A 19,006-nucleotide genomic window follows, 5' to 3' on the forward strand; every position below is an offset into this window, starting at 1 on the left:
GATTTCTAGCCACAGATTTCTTACCTTAGAATAGATACCAAAGCAATACCTCTCCGGTGGTGGGTTTGTGATACACATCGAATCATAAAGTCCTGCAGGACTTAACGTGCCCATCATGAAGGACCTGACCAGTGGCCTTGACTGCCACTGTGGGTAACTGAATGTCCATGACTTCAGCCACCCTTCATACCACCATTGCGAATGAGGCACCCTTTTCCATTGCCATGGTAGAGGGAGATTCCATGCCAGTGTCTGCTGAAGTGCCCAAACCACTGGCATCCGCCAGTTCCTCGTACCAGTTGTCCTCTGTGTAATCAAGGGGATGATTGTAACCTTAAGGGTTCTCTGATCCCTCCCAATCATCACCCTCTGCAGGCTTGTCAAAAGAAAAGGGCACTAACTCTGGTGCGTTAGGCAGGACACTGGTTGGTGCCAGAGTAAGCATCCGGCGATGCTCGTCCAGCTTTGTGATGGAACCGGGGATAATGATGGGGCCAGGGCTGCAGTGGGAAGTCTGCAGTACTGAGAGTGATGGAACTGGAGCGGATACAGAGGAAAGCCGTGGTATCGCTGGTGGCTCCACTCCAGATCAAGCAGTGGATCTATGAGGCCTGCCGGCGGAAAACCAGTAGAGGTCCCTGGCCCACCTGTGGGTCCTGATGATACTCCAATGGTGCTGGGCTACCCAAATGTAAAACTCCTTGAGGCATGGAGAAAACCCTGGCACAAGCTCCACCGCCGAGCAAGGCCTAGAGTATCGAAGCTACCGTGCTAGGTCCGATGACCTGGACCAGCGCAGAGAAACTGAAGATTGTTTTAACTTCTTTGACTTCTTTTCTTATGGGACATTTCTGATGACCTGGATTAAGAAGACGAGTGTCAGGAGTGGGTCAGCAAGCTGTCCTGGGACCTTACATGTTGACAGCATTGTCGGGTCATCCGACATCGACCCACGAGGATCTTTGGGGACCCGTCCCTCAGCACCCTGGAATACATGGTGCAGCAGTCCTCCAAAGTCTTGGAGTCGTGGCCCCAGTCCAAGCACCACAAGCAAACCAAATGGGGGTCTGTCACAGACATCTGCCTGTGACAGGCACTCCATGGTTTAAAGCCTGTTGACTTCTTAGGGGACACCAAGAGATGTAAACTTGAAAAAAACTTTGAGAAAAAGTGGAGGAAAAGTCAGCCAAAAATTGACTGTGGTAGCTCTCTCAGGATCTGAGCTGACTGGCGTGGAAAGAAAAGAACTGACATCAGTGCTCTGTGGTGGTGCTATACAGGCACCGCACACGTCACTTCCGGTGTGGACAACACCGATGACACCAACGCGAAGCTGAACAACTCCACATACAGGCGCACAGGTGTACTGCTCAGAAATGTATGGATCCAATCTAATGCCTGGGGATTATTCTGAGGTAGAGTCTGCAGCTAAAATTCTCTATTAGCTCTCTTAGAATCTGGCAGTGACCAGGAGCTGCAGTTGGCCGCAGGCGGAAGAAGAATCCCATCACTGTAAAAATAGACGTCAATTGTCCTGGAGCGGACAACCATCAGTTGGTCCCAGTGATTGCCTGATGTGACTGCAGGGAATGGATGTAGTTATTTGCATGGGGAGAGACAACTATGTCAGACATCTGCAGCCCCAGATGATTCTGAGCCAACATGCCCACTAAGGCATGCCCATGAAGTAAACTGCTGCCTGGTTAATTGCTGTAATGTCACTAGAGGTGCTCAGAGGTGCAATGTTATCGTAAGATGTTATGTGGTAATTAAAAAAAAAAATCCTAAATAAATAAATGAGGTCTTTGACTATCTAGAGTTCAGGACTGTTCAAACGAAATGTATTCTCCAAGGTGGCACCAAGGATGATTTGGTTAGAATCACAGATAATATATGGTCCTGCAGATCAGAGCTAGACCAAATATCTTATAGCTTGATAATGCCAGGATGAGGGAATGGGCTAGGTATGGATAGCAGTGGCCATTCTGCTGACAAAGAATGGCCATTACCAAAGCCAGGATCATCGTAATGATGCAAGATGTAGCACTGAGAATGAATGAATATACAATGTACTTATAGAGTACAGTAGGATGCAGGTACATCCTATATTCTCGCAAAATGGTTACATGGAAGGAGTCCCATAGGTCCAATAAACACAGCCTGTAATTCTGTACGGTTGCCAGTAACAGAGGATTATGATCTGCAGAGGGAGGTTCTAATGCATAATGAAGAAGGCTAGAACGAAGTAGAAGTCAATGGTCAAGGAGGGCCACAGAAGTTATGTGGAGCATTTGCTGCATGTATTTGGCGACAGAATGAGCACAGATTAAGGCTCTGGAATTACCACATAAATTATCAGATCTGAAGGAAGAGGAAAATGGAAGGGAATAAACATGTCATGTACGTTTCAAGAATATTGGAAGGCCCTATAAGAGAAACCAAGGCTCTATGTCACATCATTCTGCTAGAGGATGCATATTTGCATGCAGAAAGTGGCGTGAAATTTATTACTCAAATTTAGTGTGCAATTTCAGTGAACAAATAACATCTAACAGCTATAGCCCGATGAGATGTACGACTACAAAGAATGTCTCTCATGTCCTATTTCACTGTCTGGCGTATATGAGGCAGCGGGTGTGCTGGATTAGGCCTCTTTGCAAGTCCCTGGATATTAGAGATTGACACTTGACTCTGAGGATTTGTAGAACAAATCCACATGGGACTGTGGCATGTGCGTTGGCACAATGCTTAGAGACAATATGACATATCAGATCTAAACCTTTGACTTCCAAGGTATACATTTTATTAATTTGCCTATATTAGTGTTTCCTTTCTTTGTATTTTTCTTTTTTAACCTATTTTATGAAGGCTTGTATTTGTAAATATCCTTGACTTTACTCCAGTTTTAGTCTTATATTTTGTCCTGAGTGTAATTATTGTAAGATAATGTATATCCTGTACCTTGTGAAATGTTATTTATAAGCTGTAGATGATTTTTTTTCTCCAATCTGTTTTTAGAATCTAATGGTTTTATCTTTTATTATAACGAGCTTTTATTGAAGAGTTTGTGTGAAATGTGCCTTAAGGGCATTGTTTTGCCGAAATAAAGCTGAATTGAATTGAATTTATTACTCAAATTTAGGGGGTCATTTCGACCTCGGCGGTCTTTTGACAAGACCGCCGAGGGACCGCCGTGCTGAAGACCGCCAGTGGTGGCGGTTTTCCGCTCGGCGTATTATGACTGCCGGCATCCCTCTGTCCTTTTCCGGATGGAGAGCCGCCAGCAGCCATACTGGCGGGTGCCGGGGAAGTGGAGGTTGATCCACCTCCACCGCCACGTCAACAGAACACCGCCCACCGAATCACGTTCTGTGATTCGGCGTGGCAGTGTTCTGTTGACGGTGTGGTGGCGGCGGAGCAGCCCCCATGGATCCCGTCCCCTCCTGGAAGATCAACGGACAAGATAAGTTGATTGTCCGTTAGGGGAGGGGGGTGGGGGGTGTTGTGTGATGTGTGGGTGCATGGGGGTGTGCGTTTGAGTATGTAGAGGGGGTTTGTGAGTGCGTGTATGCATGCGGGGTGTAGTGTGAATGGAAATGTGTGTGTGTCTGTCTGTATGTATGTCTGTATGGATGTGTGCGTGTACGTCTGAATGAGGGTGTGCGTGTATGACTGTGTGTGTGTCTGTTGGCATGTTTGTTCGTGTGTGTGTGGGAATGTGTGTTGGTGGTGCCTGCATGCGTGTCGGGTGTGTGTCTGTGTTGTGATGTCGGGGGTAGGGGTAGGGAGGGGGGTCCTGACACCTTTGGGGAGTGGCAGGGGGGTGGGGGGTGTCGTGGACAGACTCGGGGGAGGGGGTGGGGGGTTATGGAGACCCCTATCAGTGCCATGGAAGGAATTCCCTGGCACTGATAGTGCTGACCGCCATGGATTTCATGGCGGTTCCAAACCTCATGAAATCCATGGCGGTAAGCCGGGTCATGATACCGCCGGCAGTCTTGTGACGGCCGCCGGGCTGGAGACCCAAGTGTTCAGCCCAGCGTCGCCTCCGCCATGGCGGTCTGATCGGAGAAGTGGCGGATGACCATGGCGGTAACCGCCATGTTCATAATTCCAGATTTTTTACCGCCAGCCTGTTGTCGGTAAAACCGCCATTTCTCCTTCAACCGCCAGGGTTGTAATGACCCCCTTAGTGTGCAATTTCAGTGAACAAATAACATCTAACAGCTATAGAAGGTTTTCATTGCTCCACCTATACATGGCAGGTTGCCAACGGTCTAGTATTGAAGGAGCCAGCCAGGTTATAAAAGCAGAAGGCAGATTTATGAATGCATGCTAGGCCTACTTAAAAACACCACAAATACAAATGTCTGAGACAGTTCATGTTTGACTGTTTAGGGAAGTATGGTTGGTAAATAGGTTTAAGGCGGAATAGGTTTATAGTTCTAAAAATTATCACTATCAACTAACTAGGGAGCAGGCAGTTCTGCTTCCGAACTTAAGAGGCAACACTGTTTGGCTCTGCACTGTTTTCTCAGGAGTCAAAGAAACATTTGCATTTTGAATACCTTAAAAAACAAATTCATGTAGGGCTCATTGAGGACAGTTTGTTGCTCGGCATCACAGAGCCGGGTGGGGGAACATAACAGTAGAAAACTAGAACTGCACTGTTAGCATAAGTTAAACAAAGTCCTTTAAGCAACCATTTCCAAACTGACAAAATCTGGGCAATAACTCATGGAGTTCTCCATTTGCCTAAACATTATTTACTGAGGCCAACCATATCAACTAGGATCGGAAGCCTGAATAATATGTTGGCTATATCAAACAACTTAAGCCGCTTCTCTCCCTACTTACCACCCTGTAACCGGATACCTTCAATCTCATCCTTAAAGAGTTCCTCTGTGCCAAACTTCAAGATGTCATCCAGCTCCTGCTTGGACATACTGCCTGCTTTGGAGCCTAGTCCAGGTCGCACAACTAGGTGAGTCAGCATCATCTTCCTCTTGGCCACTTGAGTGATTCGCTCTTCTACAGAGGCACGAGTAACAAAACGATAGATCATCACCTTATTGGCTTGACCAATGCGGTGCGCTCTACTAAAGGCCTACAATAAAAACACAAAGAGAGATTGGAAAAAATGGTCAAATCTGGTCTTACTGAACAGTATATAATTCTGTGCTGCCAAATCAGCCACTTATCATGTAAGAAAGTTGATGTAAGACTTACTCTGAAGTGAAAGCACAATCAAACCATCATGAAGACAGATGGACATTTACACCCTTCGTGAATTGTTATATGAACAATAAGTGTAAAAGAAGTGGTCTGGGGTCCCCGCAGGCAGTTTGGAATTATTGTATTGTTTACCACTACCAATGAAGATGCTACAATGTTTATTTTCAGAAAATGATATGCTGATGAAGACATAATGGTTTCATTTTCAAAACATATTTAGAGCTGATAGCTTAATAATAATTCAAACTGAGTTTAGGACACTTATTGCTGTGGTTATGTCCCTTATGCCAGAAGGCGAGTGCTGCTTCAGCTGTTATTTCATTGGGCACGTGGCAGCACTTCACATTGATAACTTTTTTCCTGACATTTCTGCTGGTAACTCCGCCTGAAGTGTTTGAATGGTCACTAATGCACTGCTAACAATGTGGTCACTTTTGCACTTTGACAATTTGATAGCAGCTTGAGAAGATTTTCCTTATGCAGAAGTAGATCTCAGTGTAGTAAAGGTTGGAGATCTCTTCTTTAGTCATTGTTTTGGTTAGTCAATTTCTCTCTTTTTTAGCATAAGTTAAGGTATTGGGTAGTCTGAGTAAACAGGTGTGGAAATGGGATGCTGTACGTTTGTAGACGTTCTCTCTTTAACTATTAATAGCCCCTGTAAAAATACATTATGCCTAAAACTACTAAAAACACATACCTTCCCTGATATTTTTAACATACTATTTTCATACCTGCATTAACATCTTAATTCTAATTTACCTTAGCCCGCTTCTGAGAAAATGGGGGAGGTAAGTATTGGTTAGTTTTTCAGGTAAGTAAGGCACTTACAAGTTCAAGTTCCTGGGCATAGGCAGCCCACCGATGGGGGTTCAAAGCAACCCCAAAGTCACTGCACCAGCAACACAGGGCCGGTCAGGTGCAAAGGTCAAAGTAAGGCCCAAATAACATAGGCACCTATGGAGAACAGGGGTGCTCCGGTTCCAGTCTGCCGTCAGGTAAGTAGCTGCATCTTCAAAGGGCAGACCAGGGGGGTTTTGTAGAGCACTGGTGGGGACACAAGTATGCACACAAAACACACCCTCAGCGGCACAGGGGCGGCCGGGTGCTGTGTGCTTAGCAGGCGTCAGGTTTTCAATAGGAATCAATGGAGGGACCCAGGGGTCACTATAGCAGTGCAGGCAGGGCACAGGGGGGCTTCTCAGACCAGCCACCAACTGGGCTAGGCAGAGGGTCGCCTGATGGTCACTCCTGCACTGGAGTTCGGTTCCTTCTGGGGCCTGGGGGCTGCGGGTGCAGTGCTTGGTCCATGCGTCGGGTTCTTTGTTCCAGGCAGTCGCGGTCAGGGGGAGCCTCTGGATCCTCTCTGCATGCGTCGCTGTGGAGGTCCGGGGGGGTCGTCTCAGGTTACTCACGAGGTCGCAGTCGCCTGGGTGTCCTCCCTGCAGTGTTGGTTCTCTGGAGCTCGAGCCAGGGGCGTCGGGTGGAGAGGATGAAGTCTCATGCTTCCAGCGGGAAGAGTGAAGTCTTTGAAAGTTGCAAAGTTATTGCTGTTTTTGAACAGTGCCACTGTTCTAGGGAGTTTCTTGGTCCCTAGGGTTCAGGGCAGTCCTCTGAGGCTTCAGAGGTCGCTGGTTCTTGTAGGATGCGTCGCTGTGCAGGTTCTTTGAGTCTGGAGACAGGCCGGTAGGGCTGGGGCCAAGTCAGTTGTCATCTCTGTCATCTCTGCAGGGCTTTCAGTTCAGCAGTCCTTCTTCTTGTTGTAGGTTGCAGGAATCTGATTTCCTGGGTTCTGGGTTGCCCTTAAATACTAGATTTAGGGGTTTGTTTAGGACAAGAGGACAGTAGACAATGGCTACTGTCCTGGAGGGTGGCTACACCCACTTTGTGCCTCCTCCCTGAGGGGAGGGGGGCACATCCCTAATCCTATTCGGGGAATCCTCCAATCTCAAGATGGAGGATTTCTAAAGGCAGGGGTCACCTAAGCTCAGGACACCTTAGGGGCTGTCCTGACTGGTAGATGACTCCTCCTTGTTTTTCTCATTATCTCCTCTGGACTTGCTGCCAAAAGTGGGGGCTGTGTCCAAGGGGCGGGCATCTCCACTAGCTGGAGTGCTCTGGGGCATTGTAACGGTGTGTGTGAATGTTTGTGTGTGCGTGAATGCAGGTGTGTGTTGCATGTTGTATATGTGTGCATGTATGGATGTGTGAGTGCGTGTATGTTGTGTTGTGTGAATGCGTATGTGCTTGTATGTATGTCACTGTGTGTGGATGTGTGTGTGAATGGATGTATGCATGCATGGCTGAATGTGGGTATGAGTGTGTACAATGGTGCGTGAAGGTACGTTTATGTTGGGGGGTGGGTCTGGAGTGGGAGGGGGGTTGTGGGAGGGAAACCTGGGAGGGGGAAAGGAAGATATCTATCAGTGACAGGGAAGGAATTCCCTTTCACTGATAGTGCCTAGCACCATGGTTTTCGTGGCGGTAAGGAAGCCAAGAAAACCATGTTGGTAGGCAGGGTCATAATCCCGTGTGTGGGCTAGTAATGGCCGCCTGGCTGGAGACTGAAGTCTCCAGCCCGGCGGCTGTAACCGCCGTGGCGGACGGAGTGGTACATTGGCAGTTTGGCTTCAGCCAAGTTGCCAATGTCATATTATGGGTAAAAGTATCGCCAGCCTGTTGGCAGTACTTTTCTTCATTTTACCGCCATCCGCTGGGGCTGTAATGAGGGCCTGAATGTTTTAATCGGGCCAAGAATGTCGGCTCCGAAATGGATGGTAGTTTTTTCTGCTCCGAAATGGGCGATGGGTGTTTCGGCTCCAAGGTGTAGGTCTCTACTCTTCGACTCAATCCCAAAACAGGAGTGGAATGCTGTTCAGTTGACGCCGAATGCACTTTGGTCTTTTTTGGTGCCAAACCTGAGGATTGGTCATCGGAATGTATTTTTTGGGTCAAACCATGGCCTGCAAGCAGTGGTGGACCCAAGACCAGTGCTGATGTCTTTTTAGATGGTTTTTGGTGATGGAAAGGGGCTGATGTACTCATGTACTGCGCTGCTGAAATCGATTGGCTGCTCCCATCGGAGTCTCGGTCGGAATCAGAATCTGCAATGGAAACTGCAGTCTGCGCTTGTTTCTCTCCGAAAATGTTGGGTGTTTGTTCCGAGAGTTTTTTTGGAACGTATGGATCGACACGCTTCACAGCTTTCCTCCTTGTGATCGGGAGAGAGGCAGAGGTTGCACACCAAGTGTTGGTCTGTGTTTGAGAACTTGGCGTGACACAGAGGGCAAAATCGAAACGGAGTCCGATCTATCAGCCTGACATCATTCGACAAACAGGAGTTTGAATTAAGCCTGAGAAGGGAGCGGTCGTCCAAAACGGTGTTTAATCGACCCAGACGATACTATCGGATTGAATTTCAGTGAGAAAACGCGATCGAAAACCATACTGACATTTAGAGAAAGAAGAGAGAAGTTCAGATAGGAGCGAACCGAGATCTACCCGAGCGAGAGGAAACACATCCAAAGCCAACAGCAGAAAGAAAACAATCTAATAACGGACTAGATGCCATGCGCACTATCACTGAGAGGAGGAGTCACTCGATCTTGTGACTCGAAAAAAAGCTTCTTCGAAGAAAAACAACTTGTAACACTCTGAGCCCAACACTAGATGGCGGACTTTTGCAAAGAATATGTATCTGCAGCTACACATGCCATCGAACATCAGATATATATATATATATATATATATATATATAGCACATGAAATTGTTTTTTTTAATTTTAAAAAACATATACATGAAGAAAATTAGTTACTTAACTGTAACTGTAGTTCTCCAGTATTGGAATCTTTCATAGATTCACATGCTTGAATCATTCCCCGTCATCGAGATGGGAGCCCCCGGTTTAAATTACACAAGTAGTGTTAATATATATTAACAGAAAGGCCTTAGGCCTCTTCACTTTAACAGTCTATCAGAGTCATTTTAGGAAAAGGACCAAACTTGAGCATCCACCAATCAGGCAACACCACCCTCTAGAATCCTCCTGAGAGAAGCTCCAGCACCTCAGATTTTCCAAGCACAAGCGCTTTAAAGAGAGGAAAAAAGAGAGAAAGGAAAAAGGAAGGTGAAAATGAGCCTCTCCGGGGAGGTGGGTGGGTTGCATGTGAATCTATGAAAGATACTAATACTGGAGAACTACAGTTACAGGTAAGTAACTAATTTTCTTACTCCAGTATTGGAACTTTCATAGATTCACATGCTTGAATCAGAGTAGAGAGCAGTACTTATGCACATTGTACTGTTGTAACCATGTATGATACAAAACACATGCATATATAAGCCATCTGTAAATACATCCATATAAATCTCTCTCTCTCTCTATATATATATATATATATAAATATATCAAAGAATACTTCAAAGAAAATATCGTATGTCAATACTATCGTTAATTATCTTCACTTTTCTCTATTCTACCCTCGTCTCCCCTCTTTTTTTTTTTTTACAAATTATAATTCTGTATCCGACCATAAGAGACATGAACAATGTGCATACCTCTTCGAGGATGGAGGGATGAAAAAAGATGGCTCACCTTCACCTGAAGAGGTTCCTGAGGACTGCTTGACCCACTGCTACCTCTCCTTGAGATAGCGATTCCAAGCAGTAGTGTCTCATAAATGTATGACAGCTCTTCCATGTTGCTGCTCTACAAATGTCTTGCAGGGAAACCCCTGCGAACAGCGCTGCTGACGAAGAAACTGCCCTCGTAGAATGAGCATGTACAGTTGAATGCAGAGGTTTACCCGCTGCTTGATGGCAGATCGAATGGCTGAGGCGATCCATCTGGTTATACTCTGCTTAGAGAGTGGTTGGCCTCGTCTAGGTGCGCTGTATGCTACGAACAATTGATTAGAGCGTCGAAAGGACTTAGTTCTGTCCAGGTAGAATTGAACACATCTCTTAACGTCTAAGGAGTGTAATGCTCTTTCCGCCGGAGTAGAAGGATGAGGAAAAAAAGATTTGAACACTAAGGGCTCGTTGATGTGGAAGTCTGAAGGGACCTTCGGGATGAAGTATGCAGCAGTAGCCTGTCTTGTTTAATCCGTAAGAACGGTTCTTGTATAGAGAGGGCCTACACCTCACTGACACGTCTGGCTGATGTGAGAGCCACCAATAAAGCAACCTTCCACAAAAGGAATTTTAGAGAAGCACGATGAATTGGTTCAAACGGATGCTTCATCAGCTGTGCTAAAACAATATTCAGGTTCCACAAAGGAGGAGGTGGTCTGAATGGAGGAAAAACCCTGAAAAGTCCTTTAAAAAAACGTTTGATTAGACGAGAGGAATACAGCGAGGGTGAAGCGTCTGAGCGTCTGTATGCTGCTATTGCCACCAGATGTACTTTAATGGAAGAATGTGCCAGGCCTGCTTACGCTAATTGCAATAAGTACGGCAACATTTGTCTCGGTGGTGAAGATAGTGGGTCAATCTGCCGCTGATGACACCAGACACAAAATCGTTTCCATTTGCAAGAGTAAGCCTTATTAGTGCTATCCGCTCTGGAAAAGATGTCCCTATGCTCCTGTGGGATATTCAAATGTGCAAACTCCCTTTGCCCAGGAGCCATGCTGACAATCGCATCGACTGAGGATCCGGGTGGCATACTTGTCCTTTGTTCATTGTTAGCAATTGTGGAAACGGTTTCAGCGGAATGTGAGGCTTGATTGATAGAAGAAGAAGCTCCGCAAACCAGTGTTGGCAGGGACAATACGGAGCTATCAATATCAGAGTGCACGGCTCTGCCTTTATCTTTGTGAGGACTCTTGGGATCAATGGAACTGGAGGAAAGGCGTAAGCAAAGATGTCTGACCAGACTATCGAAAACGCATTCCCCCAAGATCCCTTCTGGTGATGCCAGCTTGCAAAGTACTGGCATTTGGCGTTCCCCTTGTTGGCAAACAGGTCTATTGTTGGGGTTCCCCACTGGGAAAAGATGTAGTCCACTATCGAATGGTCCAGCTCCCACTCGTGGCAGCTCGATCTTTGTCTGCTGAGCGCATCCGCTGTCTTGTTCTCTATCCCCGGCAAATGCACAGCTGTGAGTGTGATGCCTTGCTGCGAGTCCAATTCCAAATTCTCTGTGCTTCTCTCGAGAGGGTGAGAGATCTCGTGCCTCCTTGTTTGCTGAGGTAATGCATCGTAGTGGTGTTGTCTGTTCTTATGACTACGTGTGATCCTGATATTTTCGGGAGAAAAGCCTGCAAAGCGAGGTACACTGCTCTGAGCTCTAGCAGACTGATGTGCATCACTGTCAACTGTGGTGGCCACTTGCCACTTACTTGAAGATCCTGTAGCACGGCTCCCCAGCCCTCCAGAGATGCGTCCGTAGTGATGGTCCACGGAGCCGGACGATGTAAAAACGAAAGGCCGATGGACAGATTATGCCTTTGAGACCACCATGTCAGGGCTTTGGCTATTGCTGGGGTTATGTGTATTCGATCTTCAAAGCTTCCCGAAACCTGGAGCCATTGACAGTTTAGCTGCTCCAGTAACGGGGACATTTTTAGTCTGCAGAGAGGAATCAGAGGTATGCATGATGACATCATGCCCAACAGTGATTTGAACAGGCGGACAGAAACACGGCTTCTTCTCTGTATTGATTTTGTTAGTGTCAGTAACCTTTGTTGTCTGTCTACTGTGGGACACGCCATGGTGGATTGCGTGTCCAGGTTTGCCCCTAAAAAGGTGATACTGCGTGCTGGCAGAGGTTTGGACTTCTCCCAGTTGATGGTGAGGCCTAGATTGGTTAGCAAGGAAACGCACCTTCTTGTTGATCTGCGCGCTCCTGCGTAGGTGTTTGCTTTTATCAGCCAATCGTCTAGATATGGAAAAATTTGGTGTTTCCTCCTCCTGAGGAAGGCTGCGATTGGCGCTAGACATTTGGTGAATATCCTGGGAGCTGATTTTAGGCCAAAGGGAAGGACTCGAAATTGAAAATGGCTTCCGGCTACGGTGAATCTCAGGTATTGTCTGTGGGCAGGGTGGATGGGAATGTGGAAATATGCGTCTTTTAGGTCTAGTGTAGACATGAAATCTTCCTGGTTCAGACGCAGGAGGACATCTTGCAGGCTGATCATGCGGAACGATTGCTTTTTTAAGTAGATGTTCAGTTCCTGTAAATCGAGGATCGGCCTCCAATCTTTCCACTTTTTACGAATGAGGAAGAACCTGGAATAAAACCCTCTTCCTTGCTGTACCGAGGTACCTTTTCTATAGCTCCTTTGAGGAGCATCTTGTTGATCTCCTTCTTGAGTTGTTGTGGGTATCTTGAAGGAGTCGTGCGGGGAGGATTGGAGGGAGGCAGTTGGGTAAATTCTAGAGTGTCGCCCTGTTTCACTAATTGGAGGACCCACTTGTCTGATGTGATGACTTGCCATTGTTTGAGGAAGAGTGATATCCTTCCGCCTAGAACCAGAGGAGGAGAATTGGGTGTAGCCGGTGCCCCGGATGCATCAGGCTCTACGAGCCGAGTCTTTAGCAGGGCGAGTTGAGCGTCCCCTACCACCAGATCTACCATAAGCTGCTTGCTGCGGCTGCCTTTGTGGGTAATATTGTGGGTAATATTGCCGATACTGTTGAAAGGAAGGCTTTCGAAATTGGAGAGTCCCTAATGACCTTGCCGTATCATCGTCAGACTTAATAGATTGTAAAGCCTCGTCGATATGTTTGCCAAATAACGCCTGGCCATCGAAAAGGAAGTCTAAAATCGTATTCTGCACCTCAGGCCGGAATGAAGTAGCCTTTAGCCAACATTGTCTTCTAAGAACAGCTGCCCCTGCGAGTTGTCGAAATGCAGTCGTGGCTATGTCCACTGCACAGTCAATGAGCTCCGCTGACGTGCGCTGTCCTTCTTGCAATGTCTTGTTTGCCTCTGATTTTGTGTCCTCTGGCAACTGGTTAATATGTGGGGCGATGTCTGCCCATAGCTGCCTGTCAAATCTGGCTAACACCGCTAGAGAGTTAGCAGCTCCTACCACTAGGTTAGCCATCGAGGAAACCTCTTTCCGATGTTGTCTGGTCGTCTACCCTCTGTGTCTGGGGGTGCAGAAATTGGAGCAAGTGGATTTTTGGACTTCCTCTGTGCCACCTGAGCCACCACTGAGTCCGGATGAGGATGACCAGTTAGACATGCCGGTGCATCATCCGGTGCCTTGTATTTCTTGTCTAAATGAGGCAGTACTGCTGTGACAGTAGCAGGATTGTGCATCACTTTTAGTCCTTCTTCCCACAAATAGCTGACCAGCGGAATAGAGTGCACAGATTTTTGAAACGGCTCTTTAAAATCATAGAGAAAACAGTCTGTTTGTTTTGATGGCATTGGCAAAGCGAAACGCTTAGCTGCTCTTTCTAGGAGATTGTGAAATCCTCCAATGTCGTCTGGTGGGGACTCCACCTTTGATTGGGAAGGAGAAGGAGGAGCAGGGATGATGTATTCACCCCACTCGGAATGAGTGTCCAGGAGCTCCCCTGCTTCGTGATCCCCTTCTGACATGTCCGTATCCTGAGACAGAGTCATATCCGGAGTAGCCACATTTTTGAGAGGTAAAGAAACTGGTCTCTGACGTGGAGTGGTAACCCCAGAGACGGGCGATGGAGGACGTTGGTCCCCTTGAGGAGGAAAACGCCTGCTGTAATCAGCTAACACTGCTCTGAGGTCAGACAATAAGGAAGATGGAATGTATGCCCCCTCTTGAAATTGTTGGTCTACTCCATAAAATTGAGGGTCATAAGATTCATCAAATTCATCTTCTTCTTGGTACTTGACATTTAATTGTGATGGACTATGGGCTGCTCCGAATGGCCCCTCATCGTCCGACTCTTCATCTCCCTCTAACAGATGCACTGGAATAAGGGAGGTCACCTTACTAGGTGAGGTATGCTTTGGGGTCAGTTTCTCGTGAATTTTCTGATGTTTTTCTCTCGTCGACGGAGCATACATAGTCTTCATTGATGGCGGTGTAGTCGATGATGAACGCATGGATATTTTGATGGATGACAGCCTCACCGGCGAGTCTACGGTCGACTAGGCCGTCGACGACTGTAAAGCCGATACCGTCATAAGCGCCGTCGAGGATGATAAGGTGTAGACGTTCGTCGACGATGACATCGTCGATGCCGCTATCGTCGGCGGTGGGGCACTCGTCATCGACGATGGGGTCGCCGGAGCTGTCGTCGACGGTGGAAATGTGCCAGTCGTCGTTGGCATCGGAAAAGCACTCACCGACGGTCTCGTCGACGATGACTCTGTCGTTGACGGTGCCGTTTTTGTAGAAGTAGAGGAAGGTCTCCTGAAAGGCACAGATGGAGGAACAGAGGATGACTTTTTATGCGTTTCAGAACTGCTGGCATGACCTCTCTCCCCTTTACTGGAAGATTTTTTAGGTGAAGTAGATGGGCTGCGGCCCTTGTAAGACCCTGAAGCAGTCTATTTGTGGGCTTTTCTTGATAGTTGGGAGGGAGATCTTGTGTCTGATCACGCCCTCTTTGATGACTTTTTAGATATTGAAGAGTCATCACTACCAGAGTCAGAAACTGTTTTTGCACCCAAATCAATAATCTGCCTTCCCTATCCTTAAGAGTCTTAGAGGAAAAGGTATGACAAACCTTACTGTCCTTGGCTGAATGGTCTGGATAGAGGCAGTATATACAATCCTGGTGAGGGTCTTCAGAATAAAGTCTTTTCTTGCCAAAAGTTTTGCAATTTCTGAATAAACCCTTCTTCTCCTTATCAGACATGTTGAAGATGTTTTTCCCAATCAGGTCAGAGAATTTTTTCTCCGAGAAAAATATGTTGAAGCTAGTTCAAAAGGTGTGAATAAAGCGCACAGCTCTGAGGAGACTCCCTAGCACGACGTGCAGGGGAAAATCTGAGGTGCTGGAGCTTCTCTCAGAAGGATTCTAAAGGGTGGTGTCGTCTGATTGGTGGATGCTCAAGTTTGGTCCTTTTCCTAAAATGACTCTGATAGACTGATAAAGTGAAGAGGCCTAAGGCCTTTCTGTTAATATATTTTAACACTACTTCTGTAATTTATACCGGGGGCTCCCATCTCGACGACGGGGAATGATTCAAGCATGTGAATCTATGAAAGTTCCAATACTGGAGTAAAAAAGACATACATGCAGCCTATATTAAAAGGCTAAAAACATTTTTTGCCTGATATTGATGCTGACTTGACTGAGAAGTGTGCTGGGACTCTGCTAGCCAGGCCCCAGCACCAGTGTTCTTTCACTAACAATGTACCATTGTTGCCAAAATTGGCACACCCCTGGCACACAGATAAGTCCCTTGTAAAAGGTACCAATGGTACCAAGGGGCCTGTGACCAGGGAAGGTCCCTAAGGGCTGCAGCATGTGTTGTGCCACCCTAAGGGACCCCTCACCTAACACATGCACACTGCCATTGCAGATTGTGTGTGTTGGTGGGGAGAAAAAAGGCGAAGCCAACATGGCATCCCCCTCAGAATGCCATGCACACAAAATACTGCCTGTGGCACAGGTAAGTCACCCCTCTGGCAGGCCTTACTGCCCTAAGGTAGGATGCACTATACCACAGGTGAGGGCATAGCTGCATGAGCAATATGCCTCTACAGTGTCTAAGTCTATTCTTAGACATTGTAAGTACAGTGTGGCCATTTTAAGTATATGGTCTGGGAGTTTGTCAAAACAAACTCCACAGCTCCATAATGGCTACACTGAATACTGGGAAGTTTGGTATCAAACTTCTCAGAATAATAAACCTGCACTGATGCCAGTGCTGTATTTATTAAAAAATGCACACAGAAGGCGTCTTAGAAGATGCCCCCTGTATTTTACCCAATCCTTCAGTGCAGGACTGACTGGTCTGTGCCAGCCTGCCAATGAGAAGAGTTTCTGACACCCTGGGGTGAGAGCCTTTGTGCTCTCTGAGGCCAGAAACAAAGCCTGCACTGTGTGGAGGTGCTTAACACCTCCCCTCTGCAGGAACTGTAACACCTAGCAGTAAGCCTCAAAGGCTCATGCTTCGTGTTACAATGCCCCAGGACATTCTAGCTAGTGGAGATGTCTGCCCCCTGGACACAGCCCCCACTTCTGGTGGTAAGTCCAGAGGAGATCATGAGAAAAACAAGAAGTCACCTATCAGTGAGGACGGCCACTAAGATGCCCTGAGCTGAGGAAACCCCTGCCTTTAGAAATCCTCCATCTTGGTTTTGGAGGATTCCCCCAATAGGAAAGTGACCTTCTCCCCAAAGGGAGGAGGCAAGGAGGGTGTAGCCACCCTTAAGGACAGTAGCCATTGGCTACTGCTCCCCAGACCTAAACACCCACCTAAATTTTGTATTTAGGGGTGACCCTGAACCCAGGAAATCAGATTCCTGCAACCTGAAGAAAGAAGAAGGACTACTGACCTGAAAGCCCAGCAGAGACAACGGAGACACCAACTGACTTGGCCCCAGCCCTACCGGCCTGTCTCCAGACTCAAAGAACCTGCACAGCGATGCATCCAGTGGGACCAGCAACCTCTGAAGACTCAGAGGACTGCCCTGCACCTAAAGGATGAAGAAACTCCAGAGAACAGCGGCACTGTTCAGAAACTGCAACAACTTTTCAACTATAAAGCAACTTTTAAAGAGACTCTCCGTTCCCGCCGGAAGTGTGAGACTTCACACTATACATCCGACGCTCCTGGCTTGAGTTTGGAGAAACCAACACCGCAGAGAGGACTTCCAGGTGACTCCAACAACATGGACACCCTGAGTCGACCTCTCTGCACCCCCACAGAGACACCTGCAGAGAGGATCCAGAGGCTCCCTCTGACAGCAACTGCTTGGTAACAAAGAAACCCAATGCCTGGACCAAGCACTGCACTTGCAGCCCCCAGGAACAAGAGGAACCACCTACCAGTGCAGGAGTGACCAGCAGGCAGCCCTCATCGTAGCCCAGCCAGCGCCTGGCCCGAGAAGCACCCCCTGTGCCCTGCCTGCATTGCCTAAGTGACTCCCAGGTCCCTCCATTGCTTTCAATAGCAAACCCGACGCCTACTTTGCCTACTGCACCCGGCAACCCCCGTGCCGCTGAGGGTGTGTTTTGTGGGCTTGTGTGTGTCCCTCCCAGTGCTCTACAAAACCCCCCTGGTCTGCTCCCCGAGGACGCAGGTACTTACCTGTAAGTAGACTAGGACCGTAGCACCCCTGTTATTCTTAGGCACCTATGTGTTTTGGGCCCTCCTTTGACCTCTGCACCTGACCGGCCCTGTGTTGCTGGTGCTGTGGCTTGGGGTTGCCTTGAACCTCCAAGGGTGGGCTGCCTATGCCCAGGAGACTGACTGTGTAAGTGCTTTACTTACCTGAAAAACCTACCAAGACTTACCTCCCCCAGGAACTGTTGATTTTTGCAGTGTCCACTTAGCTTATTGCCATTTTAACCAAAACTGTGTGTACTACTGTTGTAAATGAAAGTTCTATACTTCCCTGTGTGAAGAACCTTGCATTTTATGTACTTACCTAAAATCTTGAATCTTGTGGTTCTAAAATAAATTAAGAAGATATATTTTTCTATATAAAAAAAACTATTGGCCTGGAGTTAAGTCTTTGAGTGTGTGTTCCTCATTTATTGCCTCTGTGTGTACAATAAATGCTTAACACTACCCTCTGATAAGCCTCCTGCTCGACCACACTACCACAAAATAGAGCATTGGTATTATCTAGTTTTGCCACCATCAACCTCTAAGGGGAACCCCTGGACTCTGTGCACACTATCTCTCACTTTGAGTTAGTATATACAGAGCCAACTTCCTACAGTTTGGAAAAAGAAGGACCTTGGAGGGTTCAAAGAGCATTTGTTTCCTTGAGCGTGATTACCTCAAGATCAAGCCTCTCTCTCAACAGTTGAGGGTTTCACTATCATTGGCCTATATGGAGCTCCTAGAGTAGGACACTGCTCCAAAGCCCAATAAGACCTCTCCACCGGGAACCATATTGAAGGCACCACAGCTGGAATCATGTGTGGAACCTTTCTCAAGAAATTCTTCAGTATGGGTTCCCTCTGGCACCTTGGGAATACCAACAGGCAATACTGTTGTAGATAAATTAATCAGGCAGCAGCAGGTCCTGCATCATATCATTGATCAAAAGTGTTTTGCCCCTGGCAGGGGAGAAGGTATGTTGATAAATCTGCTTTAACCTCACTGCATTTTAGAGCAGCAGATGTCTGTCATTACCCCAAGGACCACACCACTACTAGCCTTTGATCACCGTATTTCTACAGGCTGTGGGTGGGGACTGGCCCCATTACCTTAATGCATACCCATGTAACCATGAACTTGTACTGATGGAACCCTACAGTGAACCTCGGGTTGCATCTGTGAAAGGGTAGGATTTGTAGATGAAAGTAGGAATCCTGAAGGCCGAGGGACACAAACAAATTCCCAGAGTTGAGTGTGTGCAAAAACTGGCTCTGGACAGGATCATGAACTTGTTCTGCCCAAAAAATGGATCAAGAGGTGAAACACTAGATAAGGTCTCAAGGATTCTTCCTTATTAGCAACCATGATATAAAGGAACTAAAAACCATCCTCCTTTTCTTCATAGGCACAATCTCTATGGTCTCTTCGTTCAGCAGGGCAAGAATATCTGCCTCTAAAATTGAGGTTTCTACTGTAGAGCAGGTCCTGGTGGAAGGAGGGCTGTGAGGGGTGAGGAAAGAAAAGGCAGGGCGTAGCCCTTGCAGATTAGT

The 19,006-nt window shown here is 47.2% G+C and overlaps 1 protein-coding gene across 10 annotated transcripts in view; it reads right to left on the reverse strand.

Moving 5' to 3' along the window:
- Nucleotides 1–19,006, reverse strand: part of CHD3 (chromodomain helicase DNA binding protein 3) — a 1,503,198-nt gene that overhangs the window by 610,704 nt on the left and 873,488 nt on the right. For all 10 annotated transcript variants that reach the window (XM_069218663.1, XM_069218665.1, XM_069218664.1 and 7 more), the window contains exon 23: nucleotides 4,858–5,107. In XM_069218663.1, coding sequence (XP_069074764.1) covers nucleotides 4,858–5,107 — 250 coding nt within the window. The remainder of the gene's footprint in view (nucleotides 1–4,857; nucleotides 5,108–19,006) is intronic.

The sequence above is a fragment of the Pleurodeles waltl genome, chromosome 12 (assembly GCF_031143425.1).
Source record: "Pleurodeles waltl isolate 20211129_DDA chromosome 12, aPleWal1.hap1.20221129, whole genome shotgun sequence".
Taxonomy (NCBI): Eukaryota; Metazoa; Chordata; class Amphibia; order Caudata; family Salamandridae; genus Pleurodeles; species Pleurodeles waltl.